The sequence below is a fragment of the Lithobates pipiens genome, unplaced genomic scaffold (assembly GCF_037356315.1).
Source record: "Lithobates pipiens isolate NorthernLeopardFrog02 unplaced genomic scaffold, aLitPip1_a1.2 Scaffold_19, whole genome shotgun sequence".
Lineage (NCBI taxonomy): Eukaryota > Metazoa > Chordata > Amphibia > Anura > Ranidae > Lithobates > Lithobates pipiens.
Window position 1 is genome coordinate 506,397,907 of NW_027507764.1, and position 20,023 is coordinate 506,417,929.

Consider the following 20,023-nt stretch of genomic DNA (forward strand, 5'->3'; position numbering starts at 1 on the left):
AATTTGTACACAGAATAGGGTTTATTGTTTTATGCTTTGATCATTTTGATGATAAATACGTATGTTCTTTGTAATAAGTCTAGCTACTAATAAAAAAATGTACAAGACAGAAAAAAAAATTATAAAAGGTACAGGAAATGTTCATATGTTTTATAGATAATCATTCAGTTGTTTTTAGAGGTAACATTGGATGTGTGAAAAGATGGTCTGACAGAAAGTATCTAGAAAAGTTCCAAAGGAGAAGATCTATTTTTTCTGGTGATACTTGTCTACAGAATATATTTGTACAAGCAATCTTCTGTAACATCCGTGAGATGGGCATGCTTCTTTAGACCAATGCCTAAGGACGTGTGTCAGTGGCATTTGTTCTCTGGAAATGCATGTCAATTGCAGGTCACTAGTAGGTCAACTTCTGGTGAAATGCACCTGTCAGTGACTACTCATTGATCTCAGAAGCATCTCAGCGTGATGGCAAACTAATGCCTTGGCACAACCCAGAGCCCATCAACAGAGGCCCTTATGGGTTGATCTAAAGCTGGTTACACATGCTACAATCTGTTTATACAATCTCCTTAAGAGTTAAAGAAACAGCAGCCTACCTAATTAAATACAAAATAAATGGATTGTATAGCTAGTTCATCTCTCTACATAGGTTTTGGTAAATCTTCAGTAGGTTGTGCCATCAGATGGTATATGTGTGTGCCCAGCATTAGACAAATCACATCGTTGTACAGACCTCTGGCTTTGCTATATTGGTAATATTAGAGTTTCTATGATGTTTAGTTCTTTTTACAGCTTAAAATCCAGTTGGAAGCTTTATGAACTATAAAGAGCAGTATCAATTGGACCCATGTAAATCTCTTAATATTTAGTATGTAGTTCACTATAAAGGAGTGATGCACTCTTTTAAGGCCAAATCACAGACTGGGGATGAGTAGGTAACCATGCTGTATTGCTTACAGCAGAGCTCCACCCAAAAGGGGAAGCTCACATTTTGCTGCCACATTTGATACGTTTGGGGTGGGGGGAGCAGGTACCTGGTTTTGATAGGTACTCACTCCCTCCACTGGCTGAGTTTTCCGCAGTTTGGCCCCCTCCTCCTTCCCCCACAGCCGGCCCATTCACAGAGCGCAGCATGCTTTGTGCATGCGCAGTAGGGAACCGGCTGTGAAGCTCGCAAGGCTTCACTGCCAGTTTCTCTTTGTGGAGATGGCGACGGCAGCACCCAATAGCTGATTAAAATATTGGTTTGGCTGTGGACACCCCTGAATTCCTGGACAGTTAAGTGTGCTAATATTAAAAATCAGCAGCTAGAGTATTTTTTGCTGCTGATTTAAAAAAAAATTCTGATGGAGCCTGGCACTCCGCTATCACAACAGTGGAGAAAAGACAAGTCACCCTACCTTTACCCTCTGGCAGTGATATGTAAAACTCAGGAAGGTGAAACAGCTGTGCGTTTAGTGGTTTGGCTGGACTTGAGCTTTAGACCTCATGCACACGGGATGTTTATTTAACTCTCCTTGAAGCCATCAGTGTTTTTGCAGGAAAAATGCCTTGACGCTTTTACAGGCATTAAGATCTTGGGGGTTATTTCATTTCATTGGCCAGAATAAATAATGTATTCTGGCCATGGAAATTAATTAATGCTCAAGCACTAGCTTTTAGGTGTGTTTAGCAGCTTCTACCAGCTTTTAGTAGCATCAAGCATTTTTTCTACCCAAACTCTGCTGCTCCTGGGCACACTGGCAGTGGGTTTTTTTTTTTCCTGCCTATAAAAGCTCCTTATTGACAGATAAGGTCCGATGAAGCCCACACATGATCGAATTGTCTGACGGATTCGTTCCATCAGAACTTTGCTGTTGAAAAGTCTGGTCATGAGTACACGGCATAACTGGAGGACTTCAAATACGGGACTCCCATGTTCCTGTATATTTCCATAAATTTTGCCAGTATACTAACAATGCAGATTTCCTTTTTTTCATTGTAGACAAACATTGTTCCTGTCCTAATTGTATGTTGTTGATTCAACCGTGTGCCTTGTCCTTTGACTACCTTTTAATTATGGTTATCATGCTAGCTATACTAAAGGTTATTTTACCAATAGAGTTTAATTTAACCTTCAGCATATGGAACCAATAGGCCATGTTTCCTAATGCGAATGCTTGGAAAATCTTACATTCATATGTTAAGAGTACACATCCTTTCCTCATTAGCTGGAAAGTAGAGAGATTTTGGCACCAGTTCTATGTAGAAGCTTTGTGCTGCTTTTATATGAATTTTGTTTTTAGACTTTGATGACACTGTTTAGAATAGGAAGTATCTAATAAGTCAAGCATTTTGTCTAATGTTCTGCCAGTGTATTTAATATATGCCTGGAGATCTGAAATACTATCTCCTGCACTACAGTAATATGCATTTAATTTTCTGAAAGCAGAAGGTCGATTAAATATATATATTTATATATATATATATATTTTTTTTTAAAGAGTGACTTAAAGTACATTTTCAAATGGGATGGTTTAAATTTAAGCCATCTGGTTAAGGGTACAAGAGTAATGTACAGTTGTTTTTTTATAGTTTAATCATGATCATGTTAATGCACACCGGTAGCTAATTAAAGAAAACTTTTATTGTCTACTTTAAATGGTTTATACAAGGAATATATGAGTGCAGTTCTCCTTATAGCACTCAATAGTAAATGGTTCCTTTATAAGAGTACAACTGGCTGCTCCTTCCATGTTTGATGTTGAAGCCCCGGTCACCATACTTGCTTGCAGAAGAGTGGTTTTAGTTTCGTATTTTCCCCCTTTCCAAATGCAGTCTTTATTTGTTTTTTATTCCTTCTTTTTTTCCTTGAATAATCACAGGGATTAACCCAAAGGCAGAACCTTTGCTCAGGGCATCTTTGTGTATGGGCAGAACAGGTGACTGCCAGGCGTGCACTAAGCAGCCGTTAAACCAGGGGCTGTTTTCTAAGCTCCTCATTTTCCAGTAGTCATTCCTGCTAATTGCCATATTTTGTTTTCACCGTACCTCAGGGAGAATGTTAATATACTCAATTAGTTTCAGAAGCGTGCATCATAAATCAACGTCGAGAGAAACCTGCATTCTTTACACTTTCAGATTGTAGTAAAACATACGCTCTATTGATCTGTTGAATTAACGGAGGCATTGCTTCATTAAATAAGCCATTCATCTTGTTGATTTCACACAAATGACTATTATACCTTGGTGTGGTCAAATACTGGCACTTTTTATATTAACTCATTTCATTGATACGGTGGGCCACCAATATATTCAAACTTGATTTGAAGCCTAAAAGAGCAATATTTATTTGATTGGCCTGTGTGATTGTTTTTTCCTGTTCACATCCTGAATGAGAGTATGGGGAAATTATCACTACATTTTTAGGTTTCCCTAAATAGGGGATACATTTTTTATTAGTTCATGGTTGTTAGCATTTTAAAATGATATTGCTGAACATAATGCAGCTGAACTGACGCATGTATGCTCATTGTCGTACTTTGAAAAATCTACCTTGAAACAAATCTCTACCAAATCCACCAAGGTAATTAGATTGGACTGTAAATACTTAAATGCTTCTTAATGTTTTCCAGTATGTTTTAAAGCTGAAGTTCAAGCAGGTGTAAAAACATCAATGAATGTAGTTGTGCAATTAAAAAAAAAAAAAAAAATTAACTAGTGTGTATATATATATATATATATATATATATATATCTGCAGTTTACTTGATTTCAGCCTTTTGTAAATCTGTACAGCAGCACTCTGACCGATAGGGAGAGAAGCAGTTTTTATCATCAATCAGGCGCTGCCAAGGAAAATGTAGGAGAAAGCAAAGAAAAAACCTTATCAGTTTGAGTTAGTCCTCCTTAACTAGAGGCGTAAGAATCTGTACCCCACGTGAGAGCCATGTTTACCCGTATGGAGATGCACAGTGGTGTAGTGCTTAGCACTTTCACCTAGCAACAATGGGGTCGCTGGTTCAAATCCTGACCGCGATACCATCTGCCTGTTTGCATGTTCTCCCTGTGCCTGCGTGGGTTTTCGCCGGGTACTCCATTTTCCTCCCACACTCCAAAGACATACTGGTAGGTCAATTAGATCCTGTCTAAAAATTGTCCAAATATGTGTATGTTGTATGTGTATGTGTTTGTAAGCATGTCAGGACCCCATGGGCAAAAGGACCACGCTATACCGCAGATGGACACTGGTGGCAAAATCGCCCTGAGGCGATTCAGTTCGCATAGGTAGCGCTATACAAGTCACTCATTCATTCACCGGTGTAATGTGCATCCCTGTGCAGACAGTCCCATTGTTTTAGATTGGGATACAACGGCTGCATGGACATAGCTGATGCTCTAATTTTGACATCCGTGTAGGTGCACGGCCTCCGAACAGACCCAGTGCATTCACCTGTGTGAAGGATCCTTACTCCTTCACCTTCCTGCCATAGACTGTGTGCGGAACGGTGATCCTAGTGGTGTTGCTTAAGTGCAGAATAGAAAAGTCAAGTCACCAGACTGGATGTTCTACTGTATGTTGTAGGGGGTCTGTAAATTCTAGGGCTGGGTGGACAGGAATGCAAATCCTTTAGCAGGTAAAACAACTACTACACTTTATTACCAAAAGTATTGGGATGCCTGCCTTTACACGCACATGAACTTTAATGCCATCCTATTTTTAGTCCATATGGTTCATTATTGAGTTGATGCACCCTTTGCAACTATAACAGCTTCAACTCATTTGGGAAGGCTGCACACAAGGTTTAGGAGTGTGTCTATGAGAATGTTTGGCAAATCTTCCAGAAGTGCATTTGTGAGGTCAGGCACTGATGTGGATGAGAAGGCCTGGCTCGCAGCCTCAGCTCTGATTCATCTCAAAGGTGTTCTTTTGGGTTGAGGTCAGGACATTGTGCAGGCCAGTAAAGTTCCTCCACCCCAAATTCACTCATCCATGTCTATATGGACCTTGCTTTGTGCACTGGTGCATAGTCATGTTGGAACAGGAGGGTACCATCCCCAAATTGTTCCCACAAATTTGGGAGCATGAAATTGTCCAAAATGTCTGGGTATGCGGACGCCTTAAGAGTTCCCTTAACTGGAACTAAGGGGAAAAGCCCAACCTCTGAAAAAGAACCCCATACCATAATCCCCCCTCCACCAAAGGATTTGGACAAGTACACAAAGCAAGATCCCAAAAGACATTTATGAGCAAGTTTGGGGTGGAGGAACGTGACTGGCCTTCAACCCGATAGAACACCTTTGGGATGATCTAGAGCAAAGACTGCGAGCCAGGCCTGCTCGTCCACATCAGTGGCTGACCTCACAAATGTGCTTCTGGAAGAATGGTCCAACATTCCCATAGACACATTAATAAACCTTGTGGATTGCCTTCCCAGAATAGTTGAAGCTGTTATAGGTGCAAAGGGTGGGCCAACTCAGTATTGAACCCTACAGACTAAGACTGGGATGCCATTAAAGTTCATGTTTATGTAAAGGCAGGTGTCACAATACTTTTGGTAATCTAGTGTTTCAACTGTTTGCCCAGAGTTTAGCTTTGTTGGGAACAAATTTTATTACCTGTTGTCACTAGTAAAATCTGAACCAAACTTTCAGAGGGAGATATTTAAACCACTTTGTTGTACCACTCAGCCTAGGAGTAAAATGTAGACTGATAAGTAGCATACATAAGCACATTTGCGCATTTCAAACCCAGTAATGTTACTGTATTAGCATCATTACTACCACAGTAGCTTTGTGAGACTAAGTAAACATTACAAGTAAATTAAAGTAAAGCTTCCTTTTTAATATGGTTCATGTTCTTAACGAATGCAAGCGTTGCCAGATATTCAATCCAGACCAGGTCATGTAAAAGTCTGAAAGTTTTACTGTATATAACCAAGCACATTGTGCTTGCAGTATGCCCATATAAGTCCTTAGGTATGCTCCATGATGTGAAAAGGTTAATGTGGTATTAAACCCAAAACCAAAAATATAATATGTTGTAACTTACCAATCATTAGATGAGGTGGCTGTATAAGGTTTTTTTTAGGCTTTTCACCCAGTGATCTGGCCAGTAACATGCCTTCTGTATTATAGACACCACTCTGCATGAATGAGAACAAGGGGCAGATTTGGACAGCAGCATTGTGCAACTGATGAGAGGGGAGTGTTAAATGCACTAGTAGATTTGAAGAGGAGTGCCACCTGCAAATTTTTTTTTAAAAGTCAGCAGCTACAAATACTGCAACTGCTGACTTTTAATAAATGGACACTTACCTGTCCCAGGGTCCAGCGATGTCAGCAGCAGATGACGAGCAATCGCTCGTCTCTCGGCTGCCCCCGCCACCATCCTCTGTCAGGAAATTGGGAAGTGAAGCGTTGCGGCTTCACTACCTGGTTCCCTTCTGCGCATACGCAAGTTGCGCAGCGCAATGAGACTGGTCTCCGCTGTGTCCTGGGAACTGTGTTTCCCAGAACACAATGGGGGGGGGGGGGCACGAGGCATCTGCGGCTACTTGCGGCTGTCTATTCCCAGAAGTGGGTACAGATACCTGGGTTATACAAGCATCTGCACCCCCGCCCCCCTCCCGGGCTTTCCGATCAGGTCTGACTGTCAGTTTTTCAGGCGGACCTGATCGGATGCTCCATGCACCTCTATGGAGCAGCGCATGCCAGCTATGACATGTCCGCTGACATCCGCCAATATCCAATCTGATCCAGTCAGTGAAATACAGATGGATGTAGACCCTATTTTCCATCCGTCTGGAGGATGGGATCGGATGAAAATGGACAGGTGATCCATTTGCATCCGATCTCTCCATAAAGAGCTGGGCTCTGACTGGTTCGTCTCTGCACAGTAAGCAGAGATGGACCTGTCTTCCACCTGCTCAATGGGGATCAGCGAATCGATCCCCGCTGAGCAGAGCGGAGTCCGTTAAACAGAAAAGCCTGTGTGAAAGGGGCCTAAAGGTTTTGCATAAATAAAATCTGATCATTGTGATCACCCCTGTCAGTGTTAAATGATTTGTGCCATCACTGCAAGAGACCTTTTCTGTTTAAAAAACAAAACAGACTTATTGGCTGGATCACCAGATAAAAATAGAAGAAATAAAGCCTAAAAAAGAAAATTAATACAACCATCACATCTAAGAATTGTTAAGCTGCAATATAATAAATGTATGAATTGGGTTAAATCAGCCTTAATTGTGCTGCAGATAACTAAGACTACACCTGTTTGCTCATTTCCAGTTCTTAAACCCCACCATCAAACTGCCAAATGTGTTACAGAATTTTAGCCTGGTGTAATGGGATAGTCTAAATGTACTTATGTTTTAAAGGCATTTTAATAAACATAAACTTTAATCCCTGTGTTCTAGGTTACTTTTAAGTACAAGAGCTCTTAAACCATTACACAAGACAAAATAACCTAGTACTTGGCTAAGTGTATTGCAACAATATCCCTACCTCGTAGTTATTTTTTATTAACTTATGTGTCTCCCTTTTTAGGTTTCAAAACAGGAACTGAAAAGAGATGCTACTGAAGGTCGAACAGCAGACACTTCCTCCCGTTACAGTGGCGCTCAGGACAGTGGCATTGGTAGTGATAGTGTGAAAATAAGAATAGTTCAAATTGAACCTCAAAGTGGCACAAGCCACCACAGAATTGTACGACCATCCAAACAGTCCTCTATTGTAAAAAATCTTAACTTCATACCCTTCGATATCTTTATCACTGCCAGCCGCATATCCTTAATGACATACTCATGCACTTCCGTGTCCAAATTAAAGGTGGACACCAGTGATGGCGAGAAGGTCAGAAAAAGTTCCCTCAACTTGACAAGCACAGCATCGGATGAGGTACTGGACAGATCCGCTCAATCAGGAATCTCCACTCTGACAGCTGAGGACCTCCTAACCAGTAACTCCTCTTCTCCAGTTAATGGAAAAGCTGGCCTCTTCTCCCTGGAGCGTCTTCATGCTTCAACAAGGTCTTCTGCTCGCCAGGCACTGGGCATCACTATTGTTCGGCAGCCTGGGCGAAGAGGAACCGGTGATCTGCAGTTGAATCCTTTCCTTAATCTCACAGTGTCTCAGCCATCTTTGCTGATCAGCTGCCACCACAGAAAACAGAAGGTGGAGATATCACTCTTTGATGCACTACTTAAAGGTGTGGATCCAGAATACAAATGTTCAGGTATGTGTAATGAGTAATAGTATATTGTGTCTTTTGTTTGCTAAAATGCCTTCCTATACATTGCAGTGTTTTTCATGTGTTGAGTGTAGACTTAAAGTGGTTGTAAACCCTTACAACCAACTTTGACCTACAGGTAAGCCTATATTAAGGCTTACCTGTAGGTCCAAGAAATATCTCCTAAACCTGTACGGTTTAGGAGATATTTACCCGAAGACAGCCACCGCTGTCTACGGCGCATGCACCGTAGACATCGGTGCGCAAGCGCACTGGGCAGGCCACAGATCACGGCGATATGCCACGAGTGTCGGCTCCCGTGCGCATGCGCGGGAGTGACGTCATCGCGGCTCCGGAGAATCACAGCGCTGGAGCAGAGAGACCCGGAAGTCGCTCCAGGATACATGGCAGCGGCGAAGAGGAAGATGGAGGACTGCTTCGGGGGCTTTGTTCTCAGGTAAGTTATTCATAATGAGCTAGTATGCTATGCATACTAGCTCATTATGCCTTTGCCTTACAGGGTATGTTTTTTTTTTTTTGCCTTTACTTCCTCTTTAAATATCAGAGAATGCCGTTTACAGATTGAAGGGTGTATTTATTAAGAAGTGGATGTGACATTTTTTAAAAACAGTGATTGATTCAGCTCCAGTGAATATTTTGTGAATGTCACATTCACTTCTTTATAAATAACTCCCTGTGACTTTAACCTCTACTAGGCTAGGAGTAAAATAGAGGGAAAAAGCCAACTGTGAAACCAGCCTATGTTTGCATATGTGGCAAATGTGAGTAATATGTGAGTAATGAATACAAACTGGAACTAATGGAAACTCTGTACCAATGCACCCCCCTGAAAATTCTAAGGAACTAGGGGTAAATTTGTCAGACAAACAGGGCCAGCATCCAACCAACCTTTCCCTACTGTATCCCCCAAAAATCTACATTATACAGCATATATCTATAAAAACGCTATAATTCTTTTTTTCTATAAATGATTTGATTAAGAGAGCATTGAAGTTTTTCTCTCAGCAGCTCGGCTCCCCCTCTCCCAGCAAGTGACTCAGCAGCCTTTCAGTCTTCTCATCTCTAATGTAAATATATGGCAGGTGATCTGAGAGTGGGGAGCGGGGTAAACTAAACTGTACAGAGAACAAATCTGGATTACTTCAGTGCCTCTGTGAACTTTAAAGTGTTACTAGAGGTTATTTTAGAGATATTATACTTAACTGCCCTGTGCAACAATATTGCACAGAGCGTTAGCTTATCTCCTCTTTGGCAGTCCCCTGTTGGTGCTGTCTGCTTTTCCTTCTTTTGGGTGCTTCCTTAGCATTCCGGAGGCCATGGAGGCATACACACATGCAGGGTCCCAAGCTGGGCTGTGTGCGTTTATAGACGCACAGAAGGGCAATAAGCTGTGCCCCTGCTCCCCCCTCATGGGAGTTTGACTGACAGTAGCAGGAGCCTATGAGTCCCACTGGTCCCGGTGTCTACTGTGAGACCAGGAAGTGAGAGGGGCGGTACTGCAGCTAAGACAGCACTGGAGTTATGACAAGAGTCAAGTAAGTGTTTAGGGATGGGGTGGGTATGATAGGTAGTGGGGTTTTTACCTTAATGCAGATATTGCAAAAAAACATTTTGGCTTTAGAACCCCTTTAAGGATAAACTGCTTCACAGTGCCTGTGCCTGCAGAGGTCAGTGTTAGATTTTAAATCAGATTTACTAGCGGTTTCAGAATATGTAAATACTTGAATGTCCATAGCCTAGTTCACTTTAAACATTCATTTTACAGTATATTCTGGCTGTACATAATGACCGTCAGTTGGTGATCTTGAACAATTTTTCTACACATTTGGATCCTTTGTGCTTGTTAGGAAAGTGTATTTTTCCAGTGTTCATGGAATAAAACAATACAGTCTTTAAGACACATTATAAACAGAGATATTGCAATAACTCACAATTATCTTCAATGTGTAACACAAACCCTCATATGTTTTCTGTTACAAAGCTTAAAATTTTAAAGCTGAATGTATCTTACCAATGCAGAATAATATAGTAACCTAATATCTACTTTTAGAGAGCTTGTAGAAATATAGTTCACAAAAGATAAGCTTTTATTTACGATGACATTACTTCAAAAAAAACATTGTCTTAATGGATTATCTTGTTATATTGAATGGAAGCATCCAGATCATTTCCACCAAATCACTTGCAGAAGTCCAGTGTTACAATCAGCATTTTGTTGGAAGACCGGACAAAGTAAATACAAACCACAAAATATCCAAAACATTATTATTCACAAAACTTTAATATTCTTTAAAACCTGAATACAAGGCCTAACATATTCAAATGACAATATTTATGTTTTTGGAAATAAGCGTAACCATAATAGGATCTGGTACGATACTCCCGCTATTGCACAAAAACAATGCCTGTCAAACCTAGCACAGGGTTATCTTTGTAATGTCACTTAAATGTAACAATTTCATCAGCTAAGCATGTGTCGGGTTTGACAAGCATTGCAAGAGCAGCAGTAGTGTGCCAGACTATTCTATTTTCTGCATATTTACGTAAATGGAATATCCTTGTAGGTTATTGATGAGAGTAAAAGTGTATTGTCATTTTAATGCACGCAAGGCCCCCTGCATTCAGGTGTTAGGGCCGGTTCACAACAGAATTTAACAGGAACGTGGTCTGCATGCCTGAGCTTTCCCTTGCAGTGTGTTTTGGCAGCCCATTCATTCGTTACATCTGCGATCTGGGTTTGGGTTGCCTTTAACAATGTATTGACCTATCCTCATCTCCTATTATGGACCTCCTGCAAAGAGTTTGGGGCAGCTTAAAAACTTTATAGAAAATTAATTTTTTTTATTTATTTACTCTTGTGGCATAATTCGGTATATCCAGAATTAGCTAAACTAAGGGGATTTCATGAATGGAGGAAAAAGGGGGTATTATATTTAGATCAATTATTCTTAGGCAGCATATTCAAATCTTATGATCAAATACAAACTGACTTCTCATTGTCTCAAAAGCAATTCTATCAATACTTGAGCAGTGGTATCTGCATCGGAGAAGAGAGGGTTGATTTTCTGTATACATACAGTACATGGGCTGCTTTCCTCCATGCAGGATCCTGCTGCACTTAGGAGTTAGGGTGTCATGGACTGAGGACATTGGGGAGATAAGTGGTGAGCAGTGGGATATGGCTTTGGAATTGGTTGCTTTTATTTCCCTGTCTGTTTCCCACAAACTCTCTCAACTCTTTATAATTCACCAGGCCTATAGAACAATGTATTGGCACCGACAGAAGATTGCAAAGGCAGTGTGTTTTTAAACGCAGTGCTGAAAAAGCACTGAGCCAGCTATTAAAAAGGTTAAGTTATTTTAAATAATCCTGGTAATGCCATATGAACTGATAGGCAATATTTGCATATTGAGGGTAATTCCCGTTTTAGACAGCTTTCACTTGTAAAGCGGCCTGTACATTAATAGATTTGCATTCAAAAATTTTAATTTTAATAGACTTTGTTGGATTCTCTAATTATCATTGGGGTCAAATTGTTGTTTATTTTTGACCGCAGTGACAAGCAAATTTGAAGGAGCAGGATTTTATCGAACAAACACATTTCTAACAGTATATATGAAGTCCATTCTCTCCAAAATCAAATGTTAAAAGCAAATTTAATTTTGAACTACTTTTAAAGGACCTTTCGTCAAGCTGTCAAGTGTACTGAGGTATTTCGTACAAACGTTCGTTTGAAAATCTACAGGTGTATACTGGTGTATACCCATCAAGATTTCTTGTCACGATGTGGTCTAATGTAAAAGTTTGAATTTCCCATTTTTTTGTTAGTGGTCACCAGGTTACTAAGGAATAATAAAATAAATAAGAAGGGGAAACAACCCATTGGGGATATGGACAACAGTAAAGACCTGATAGGGGTTTTAACATGTCCCTACTTTATTCAAAACTGAAAAAAGTGTGTCTCTACACACATTTAACCCAGTGTTGAGTACAAATCCTAACTTTGTCCCATTTGTTGCACACCGCCCTTCCTTGAGTTGGGCTTTGTTGCAAATTTAGTTACTACATCTTAATTATCATGTTAGAAAATTCTGTTTGCTGCAAACACTATTTACAGTGAGGGAAAAAAGTATTTGATCCCCTGCTAATTTTCTAAGTTTGCCCACTGAATGATCAGTCCATAATTTTAATGGTAGGTTTATTTTAACAGTGAGAGACAGAATAACAAAAAAAAATCCAGAAAAACGCATTTCAAAAAAGTTATAAATTGATTTGCATTTTAATGAGTGAAATAAGTATTTTACCCCTTGCAAATCATGACTTCGTACTTGGTGGCAAAACCTTTGTTGGACACATTTCAGGAGGAATTTTGTCCCACTCCTCTTTGCAGATCCTCTCCAAGTCATTAAGGATTTAAAGCCGACATTTGGTAACTCGAACCTTGAGCTCTCACAACATGTTTTCTATGGGACACTGGCTAGGCCACTCCAGGATCTTAATGTGCTTCTTCTTGAGCCACTCCTTTGTTGCCTTGGCCATGGGGTTTGGGTCATTTTCATGCTGGAATACCCATCCACGACCCATTTTCAGTGCCCTGGCTGAGGAAAGGAGGTTCCCACCCAAGATTTCCATCTCCATGTTTGACGGTGGGGATGATATTCTTAGGGTCATAAGCAGCATTCCTCCTCCAAACACGGCGAGTTGAGTTGATGCCCAAGAACTTGATTTTGGTCTCATCTGATGACAACACTTTCACCCAATTCTCCTCTGAATCATTCCGATGTTCATTAGCAAACTTAAGACGGGCCTGTACTTTCTTGAGCAGGGAGACCTTGCAGTCACTGCATGATTCAGTCCTTCACGGCGTAGTGTGTTATCAATTGTTTTCTTTGTGACTATAGTCCCAGCTGCCTTATTTTGTGTTTCTTTCATTTGTGAATAATCGCATCAAACATTGTCACCCTCCCACCAAGCTGCATGGTGTTGGTCTTACAGCCCATTCCACCTTTGTGTAGGTCTGCAATCTTGTCCCTGACATCCTTAGACAGCTCTTTGATCTTGACCATGGTGGAGAGATTGGAATCTGATAGCTTTCGTGGACAGGTGTCTTTTATACAGGCAACAAGCTGAGATTAGAAGCACCCCCTTTAAGAAAGTACTCCTAATCTCAGCTTGTTACCTGTAAGGAAGTCACCTGGAGAAATCTTGCTGATTGATAAGGAATCAAATACTTATTGCATTTATTAGAATGCAAATCAATTTATAACTTTTTTGAAATACGTTTTTCTGGATATTTTTGTTGTTGTTCTGTCTCTGTTGAAATAAACCTACCATTAAAATTATAGACTGATCATTTATTTGTCAGTGGTCAAACGTCCAAAATCAGCAGGGGATTAAATACTTTTTCCCCTCACTGTATAGGGTCACAATCTCTCTGACAGCCATGTACAAAAGAATTCAAAAAGCTGAGACCTCTGTGTTTCAATTCCTCCTCAGCATATCATAACTAAGTAGATCTACTATAAACTAAGAAAAAAATCAGCTATTTTGCTATAAGGCAGTGGGATCAAATATATGTTTTTTTTGGCCCTTGAGGAAGTGGAATTCCAGTCAATTCTGAAATATGCTTAAACCTGCCCCCACCCCTTCTTAATTCTAGTCTAACTACCATGTGAAAAGGAACACGCTTATACTTATCTATTTTGAGGGTGGCCAGTCACATGATCAGCTCTCACCAGCGGCTTCAGGAGAGAGGAGGGACACCCAACAACAGATGCCCCATAGTAAGCCTATGGGTGACATCACTGCACAGGCATTTCGGCCATTGTCTGTATTCTCTTCTCTCCCCTGAAGCCACCGATGGGGAGATCACATGTCCAGACTGGAGTGCCCTCAAAATAGGTATGTATGCAGTCCCACATCCAATCCTTGTCCAAATAATGCCACCTCAACCCCCTGCAACATCTCCATCATACACCCCTTTTCCCTTTTTAACCATTGACACCACTAAGCTTCTAATTCATTCCCTGGTTATCTCTCACCTCATCTACTGCAAAACCCTCCTCATTGGCTTACTTTTACATCCCCCCTTCAGTCTGTCATGAATGTTGCTGCCAGACCTCATCCACCTTACCAACCGCTCTGTGTCCATTACTCCTCTCTGCCAATCCCTACACTGGCTTCCTCGCACCGAACGAATAAAATTCAAAGTACTAACAACAACTTACAAAGCCATCCACGACTCTGCCCCCAGCTACATCACTAACCTGGTCTCAGAGTATCAACCAAACCGCTCTCTCTGGGCCTCCCAAAACTTCCTGCTCTCTAGCTCCCTTGTCACCTCCTGACATGCTCGCCTCCAGGACTTCTCCTGAGCTTCTCCAATCCTTTGGAGCTCTCTACCCCAATCTTTCAGACTATATCCCTAATCTGTGCATCTTTAGATGATCCCTGAAAACACTTCTCTTTAAAGAGGCCTGTTCTGCTTCTAACAAATACACTGTGTTTTTACTTTTTCCATCAGCTCATCCCCAAAGTTATTACCTGTTATTACCAGTATGTGGGTTATAGGCCACCTTCAGGTGATTGACACTCCCACTGCTGGAAATTCCTCAGTTTTGCAGCAAAGCAATACACGTGTATACCAAATAAAGGTTTTACGGGTAAGTTGTTATAAAAATCCTATTTTCTTATCGTACATCATGGGACACAGAGCCATAGTAGTTACTATGTGGGATGTTCCATAGCAATGCCAACTGAAGGGATGGGGACACAACAAAGTAGGTCACCAAGAGACCAGAGGACTCATACTGCAGCCTGCAGTACACTGCCAGTGTTTAAGGTGTTGGTCATGGGTGAAGATGTGCTGAGCTGAGCTCCACTGGAGCAATCCTTGCTGGGGCTAGCCATGCAGCCGGATCCATTCAAAGTGTCTTTTTGGCCGAATGGAATGGTACCCAGGCCTAAAATTTTCTTATGAATGTCGCCTCTAAGTTTATTAAGTGTTGTCATGCATATGTGTCACCACTGGGGGCTGTATTGAGCACTTACTGTCTCATGCTTCTCAGAGAGCCCACGTTGTGTCCAGGAAGCAGCGGATTTCTCTTCGTCCGGCCAGCAGCAAGACCTCTGGTAAGTCTGGAGGGGTTCTCTCTCCCCACCAGACGCCTCCTGTGCTGTTTTTTCTTCCCCTCTTCTTGGGGAAAGAGCGCTACAAAAATCTGAAAAAGAAACCAGCGCAAACGGCATGCTGCTCAGCGGCTTCCAGGCCCCCCTCGCCATTCCTTATTCCCTCCTTGTGGATCCCATGGGATTGGAGCCCGCGCTCGCATGGGAAAAAAGCTATTTTTTTAAAAGAAAAAAAAGAAGGGAAGGGCCGTAGTCCACAGGGGCTGGGGGCTTAGCATGGAGTTGGTGTTGAATTCCTACAGATGGGATTAGAAATTAAGCTGGTCTTGAGTTCTATCAAGGGCCAGGAGTCGGCATTATCAGTGTTTTTTTCAACGACCACTTGTTTCACACTCTCTGGTTCGTAACTTTATTCAAGGGGTAACACGGATTAATCCTCCAGTTGGGTCACCCCTGAACCCTTGGGACTTGAATTTAGTCCTGTTTGCATTACAGAAACAGCTTTTTGAGCAGATACAAGATATTCTCTTGGTTCTCTTCTGCTAGAAGAGTATCACAGTTGGCTGCTCTGTTTGATTATTCATTAGGATGAGGTTGTATTGTGGCCTAATCCTAATTTCCTACCAAAGCTAGTGTTTTCATTTGAATCAGGATATTGTTCTGCCTTCATTTTTTCCAGAACCTCGTTCTGTGAAAGAAAGATTGCTATATTCTCTTGATGTGGTGAGAGTGGTCAAGGTCTGTTTGAAAGTGACCACTCAGATTCTTAAAACAGATGTGTTGTTTGTGTTGCCAGACGGTCCTAAAAGAGGACAGAGAGCATCAAAATTTACTATTTTAAATGAATTCGTCAAGCGATTGTTCAAGCTTATGGTTTAAAGAGGGAAAATTCCTCCTTTTCATGTTAAACCGCACTCCACCAGGACTGTTAGTGCTTCTTGGGCAGTGCATCACTCCATGGCTCAGATATGCAAGGCCGCAACTTGGTCTTCAGTCTATACATTTACCAGATTCCATCAGGTAGATGTAAAGGTCATGAGGATATTGCCTTCGGGCGCAGTGTACTGCAGGCTGCAGTATGAGGCCTCTGGTCTCTTGGTGCCCTACTTTGTTGTGTCTCCATCCCTTTAGTTGGCATTGCTATGGGACATCACACATAGTAACTACTATGGCTCTGTGTCCCGTGATGTATGATAAGAAAATAGGATTTTTATAACAACTTACCTGTAAAACCCTTCTTTAGTATACACATGTATTGCTTTGCTGCAAAACTGAGGAACTGAGAACTGAGCAGTGGGAGGGTTTATATAGGGAGTGCACTTTTTGTCTTAGGGTGTGCCAGTGTCCATCACCTGAAGGTGGCCTATAACCCACATAGTAACTACTATGGCTCTATGTCCCGTGATGTACTTCAAAGAAGGATTTTACAGGTAAGCTGTTATAAAAATCCAATTTTGTATCACTTGAACCCTGCCTCCTTAAATTGTAAGCTCTAACGAGCAGGACCCTCTGATTCTTCTTGTACCAAATGCCAGCTCCTGAGCCCCCCCTCCATGTAATGGTGCAATAACATACATTGATTGTGTTTAGTGGTTTCCATAGCTCCTTTTAAAACATTTTACAGATTTTCCACTTGAGTAGAGTTTTCTTTTAATAGATTATACAGAGGAAAAAAAAGAGGTATGTAAGGCATTTAAACCCAACTAGAAAATTTTTTGTCTGAAGTCCTTCGTCATCTTATAATATGAAGGAAAAGCACAACTGAGAAAGGTATCTTCAGTCATTGATCACAGCATGTTTCTAGCTTATAAGGATCCTTGTTGCTGTCCTCCAGAATTTAGAAAAATGTGTTCTTTGATGTGTCTTTTTTTTTTAATGCACACTTTGTACATTTTTTTGATGTTTTACCTTTAATCACAGAGTAGGCAGCTTGTTTTGGCAGCCTATCTTAGCTGTGGGCAGGAACTTGTGAGTTATTCCATATTCGGTACACAGAACTTCAGATGAACTCATAATAATGAAACTCCTACAGAGACAAATTCTGTTCCTCAACTACTGTTATTATTTTCTGTTTGATGGAGGTCAAGAGGCAGCCTCAGAAGTGGTTTACAATTGCTCATCCATTTCGGCGGCTGGAGCTCTTTAGCACACATGCCTTCTGAGGAGCACTTCTTATTGCGGCATTGCATACTTGCATACTATTCAGTTGCTGATTCCGAAATGCAGAATAAGCAAAACTGTCAGATTTTGTTGCGGAGACAAATCAAAAAAGCAGCTCTGTAGAAATCTTTTGAAGTAGTAAGATACCTAAGAGTTTATTTCAGGCCTTGTACACATGCACTGAATACTGAAAGCTTACGGGCCAACTGCCAGTCTTTTTCTCAATGAACCCTCCTTCCTGGCAAAAATAAATGGGCCTGCAGAAAGAAAAGTTGATTTTGATTTGTCAATGTAAATTAAATACATTTCTAAGTGCATTCAACCCTTCCACTAAGGCTCTGTTTCCACTACTGTGAGTTGTTGTGCGACTTGACACATGAAGTCGCATAACAAGTCAAAATCTATGTATTTCAATGGTACCCGTTCTAATTGGTGTGACTCAAGTCGCAGTGACTTCAAAAAAGGTTTTTGTACTACTTTGTATTACGACTTTGGTGCAACTTGTTCTTCCATGGCTCTCACCAGTCCCATGACATTGCATCAAAAATCACATTGCAAAGTCGCACTTTAAGTCGTGCGACTTTGGGGCTGCAATAGTGGAAACCTAGCCTTAAAGTGGAACTTCACCCTAAAGGGGAAATTCCACTTTATGTCCCCCTCTTTTTTTTGGGGGGGGGGGTGGGGGTACCTGGTTTTGACAGGTATCTGTCCAACTTTCTGGGATATGTCATAGGTCCCACAAGGCTACAGGAACATTCACAATGGGAAGCTGGCTGTGGAGCTGCAAGGAGTCGCAGCCGGTTTCCCACAGTTAACTTGTCAGCACCAGGGATCTGAAGACTGGCGCAGACCTGGCCCGAGTGAGGATGGTGCTGGATCTCTAGACAGGCAAGTGTCTTTTTATTACAAGTCAGCAGCTACGGTATTTTTTCTAACAGGATGAAGATCCTCTTTAAATTGGTAGTAAACTCCAAAACAAAAATTGTATATATTGTAGTTTAGCAATCCTTAGATATGGTGGCTGTATTCTTTTTTTATTTTTAGTCTTTTTTTCTTCATTTACACCTGGTGACCTGGTCAGGAACTCCATTATTTTTCAACTTCGTTTAACAAAGCAAGCTGTCCAACAATAGTTATAGTCGAAGGGTTCAGACACAAACCATTTAACACTGACAGAGGTGCTTACAATGCTGGTGCATCTAACTCTGCCCTCTTCCCAGACTGGCACTTCTGCTGTCCAAAGGTGTCTCTGTTCCTCATCCATAGAGTGGAGACACCCTAAGACAGGAAGTGAGTTACTGGTTGGATCACTAGGTGAAAAATAATGTATTGGTAATGCATTGGTAATAATCTATGTTTTTGTTTTTGGGATTAATACAGCTTTACCATCAACCTTTCCTTCACCCATGCAACAGCATCTACTCATCTTACTTTACTTGCACTCCACTTTATTCAGCTACCAGGACTGTTTAAAGAAAGTCTTATGTAAACTTTACCACAAGTGGATAGTTGTACAACGGAGAAGGTCATTATTTTACAATTTTCTAGTTTCAATTTTCCCCAGTTCTCATCTTTGTTAGACTAGAGAGAAACCTGATTACAACCTACCTCCTACATTTTGGTAAAAGCAACATCCCTAGCTTGCATAAATCATATGTATACATATGATAATGATGCATGGCAATGTCAATGGATCTCTGTACGGGATTCAACCTTAATGTAGCCCCCTTTTTTTATGTGAGGTTTGCAGGGTCTCAAAAAGAGAATTTTCTTTTATAGAAGGAAGGCCAATCAGTGATTTCCTGCTTCAGCTCATTAACAGAAGATCATGGGGCTGTGTGAAGTCTGGACCCTTATTTAGAAATGGCCATTCTGAAACAGACAGGATGTTAAAGCAGGTGCTGTCGCAAGTGCTCAAGAAATGGCAACTAAAGCAGCTCTAACAACCTGTCTGTGAGTGTGCTGAGAGTGCATAGCTCCTTTCTGAGAATCCTCTTTAATAAGGTGGTGTATAAAGGTGATGATATGCATTCAGTATTAACCTACACTCACTGGTCACTTTATTAGATACACCTTGCTAGTACTGGGTTGGACCCTCTCTTGCCTTCAGAACTGTCTTAATTCTTTGTGACACACTCCTCAAACGAAAAACCTTTACGTAAAAGTTTCTTCACAGTAAGAGCTGTGAAAATGTGGAATTGGTTCTGGCCAGCTCAGTAGATTGTTTTAAGAAAGGCCTGGATACTTTTCTAAATGTACATAATATAACCAGGTACTAACATTTATAGGTAAAATTGATCCGGGGAAATCCAATTGCCTCTCTGGGATCAGGAAGCATTTTTTTCCCCTGCTGTAGCAAATTGGAGCATGCTCTGCTGGGGTTTTTTGCCTTCCTCTGGATCAATTGTGGATATACAATTGGGTATATTAGATTGTACGATTTTTTTTTTTTTTTTTATGGTTCAACTGGATGGACTTGTGTCTTTTTTCAACCTAACTAAC

General features: G+C 41.1%; 1 protein-coding gene across 3 annotated transcripts in view; it reads left to right on the top strand.

The window, feature by feature from the left end:
• The window catches only part of VPS13B (vacuolar protein sorting 13 homolog B), a 1,337,220-nt gene that overhangs the window by 976,462 nt on the left and 340,735 nt on the right, over positions 1-20,023 (top strand). For all 3 annotated transcript variants that reach the window (XM_077493096.1, XM_077493095.1, XM_077493097.1), the window contains one exon: positions 7,530-8,217. In XM_077493096.1, coding sequence (XP_077349222.1) covers positions 7,530-8,217 — 688 coding nt within the window. The remainder of the gene's footprint in view (positions 1-7,529; positions 8,218-20,023) is intronic.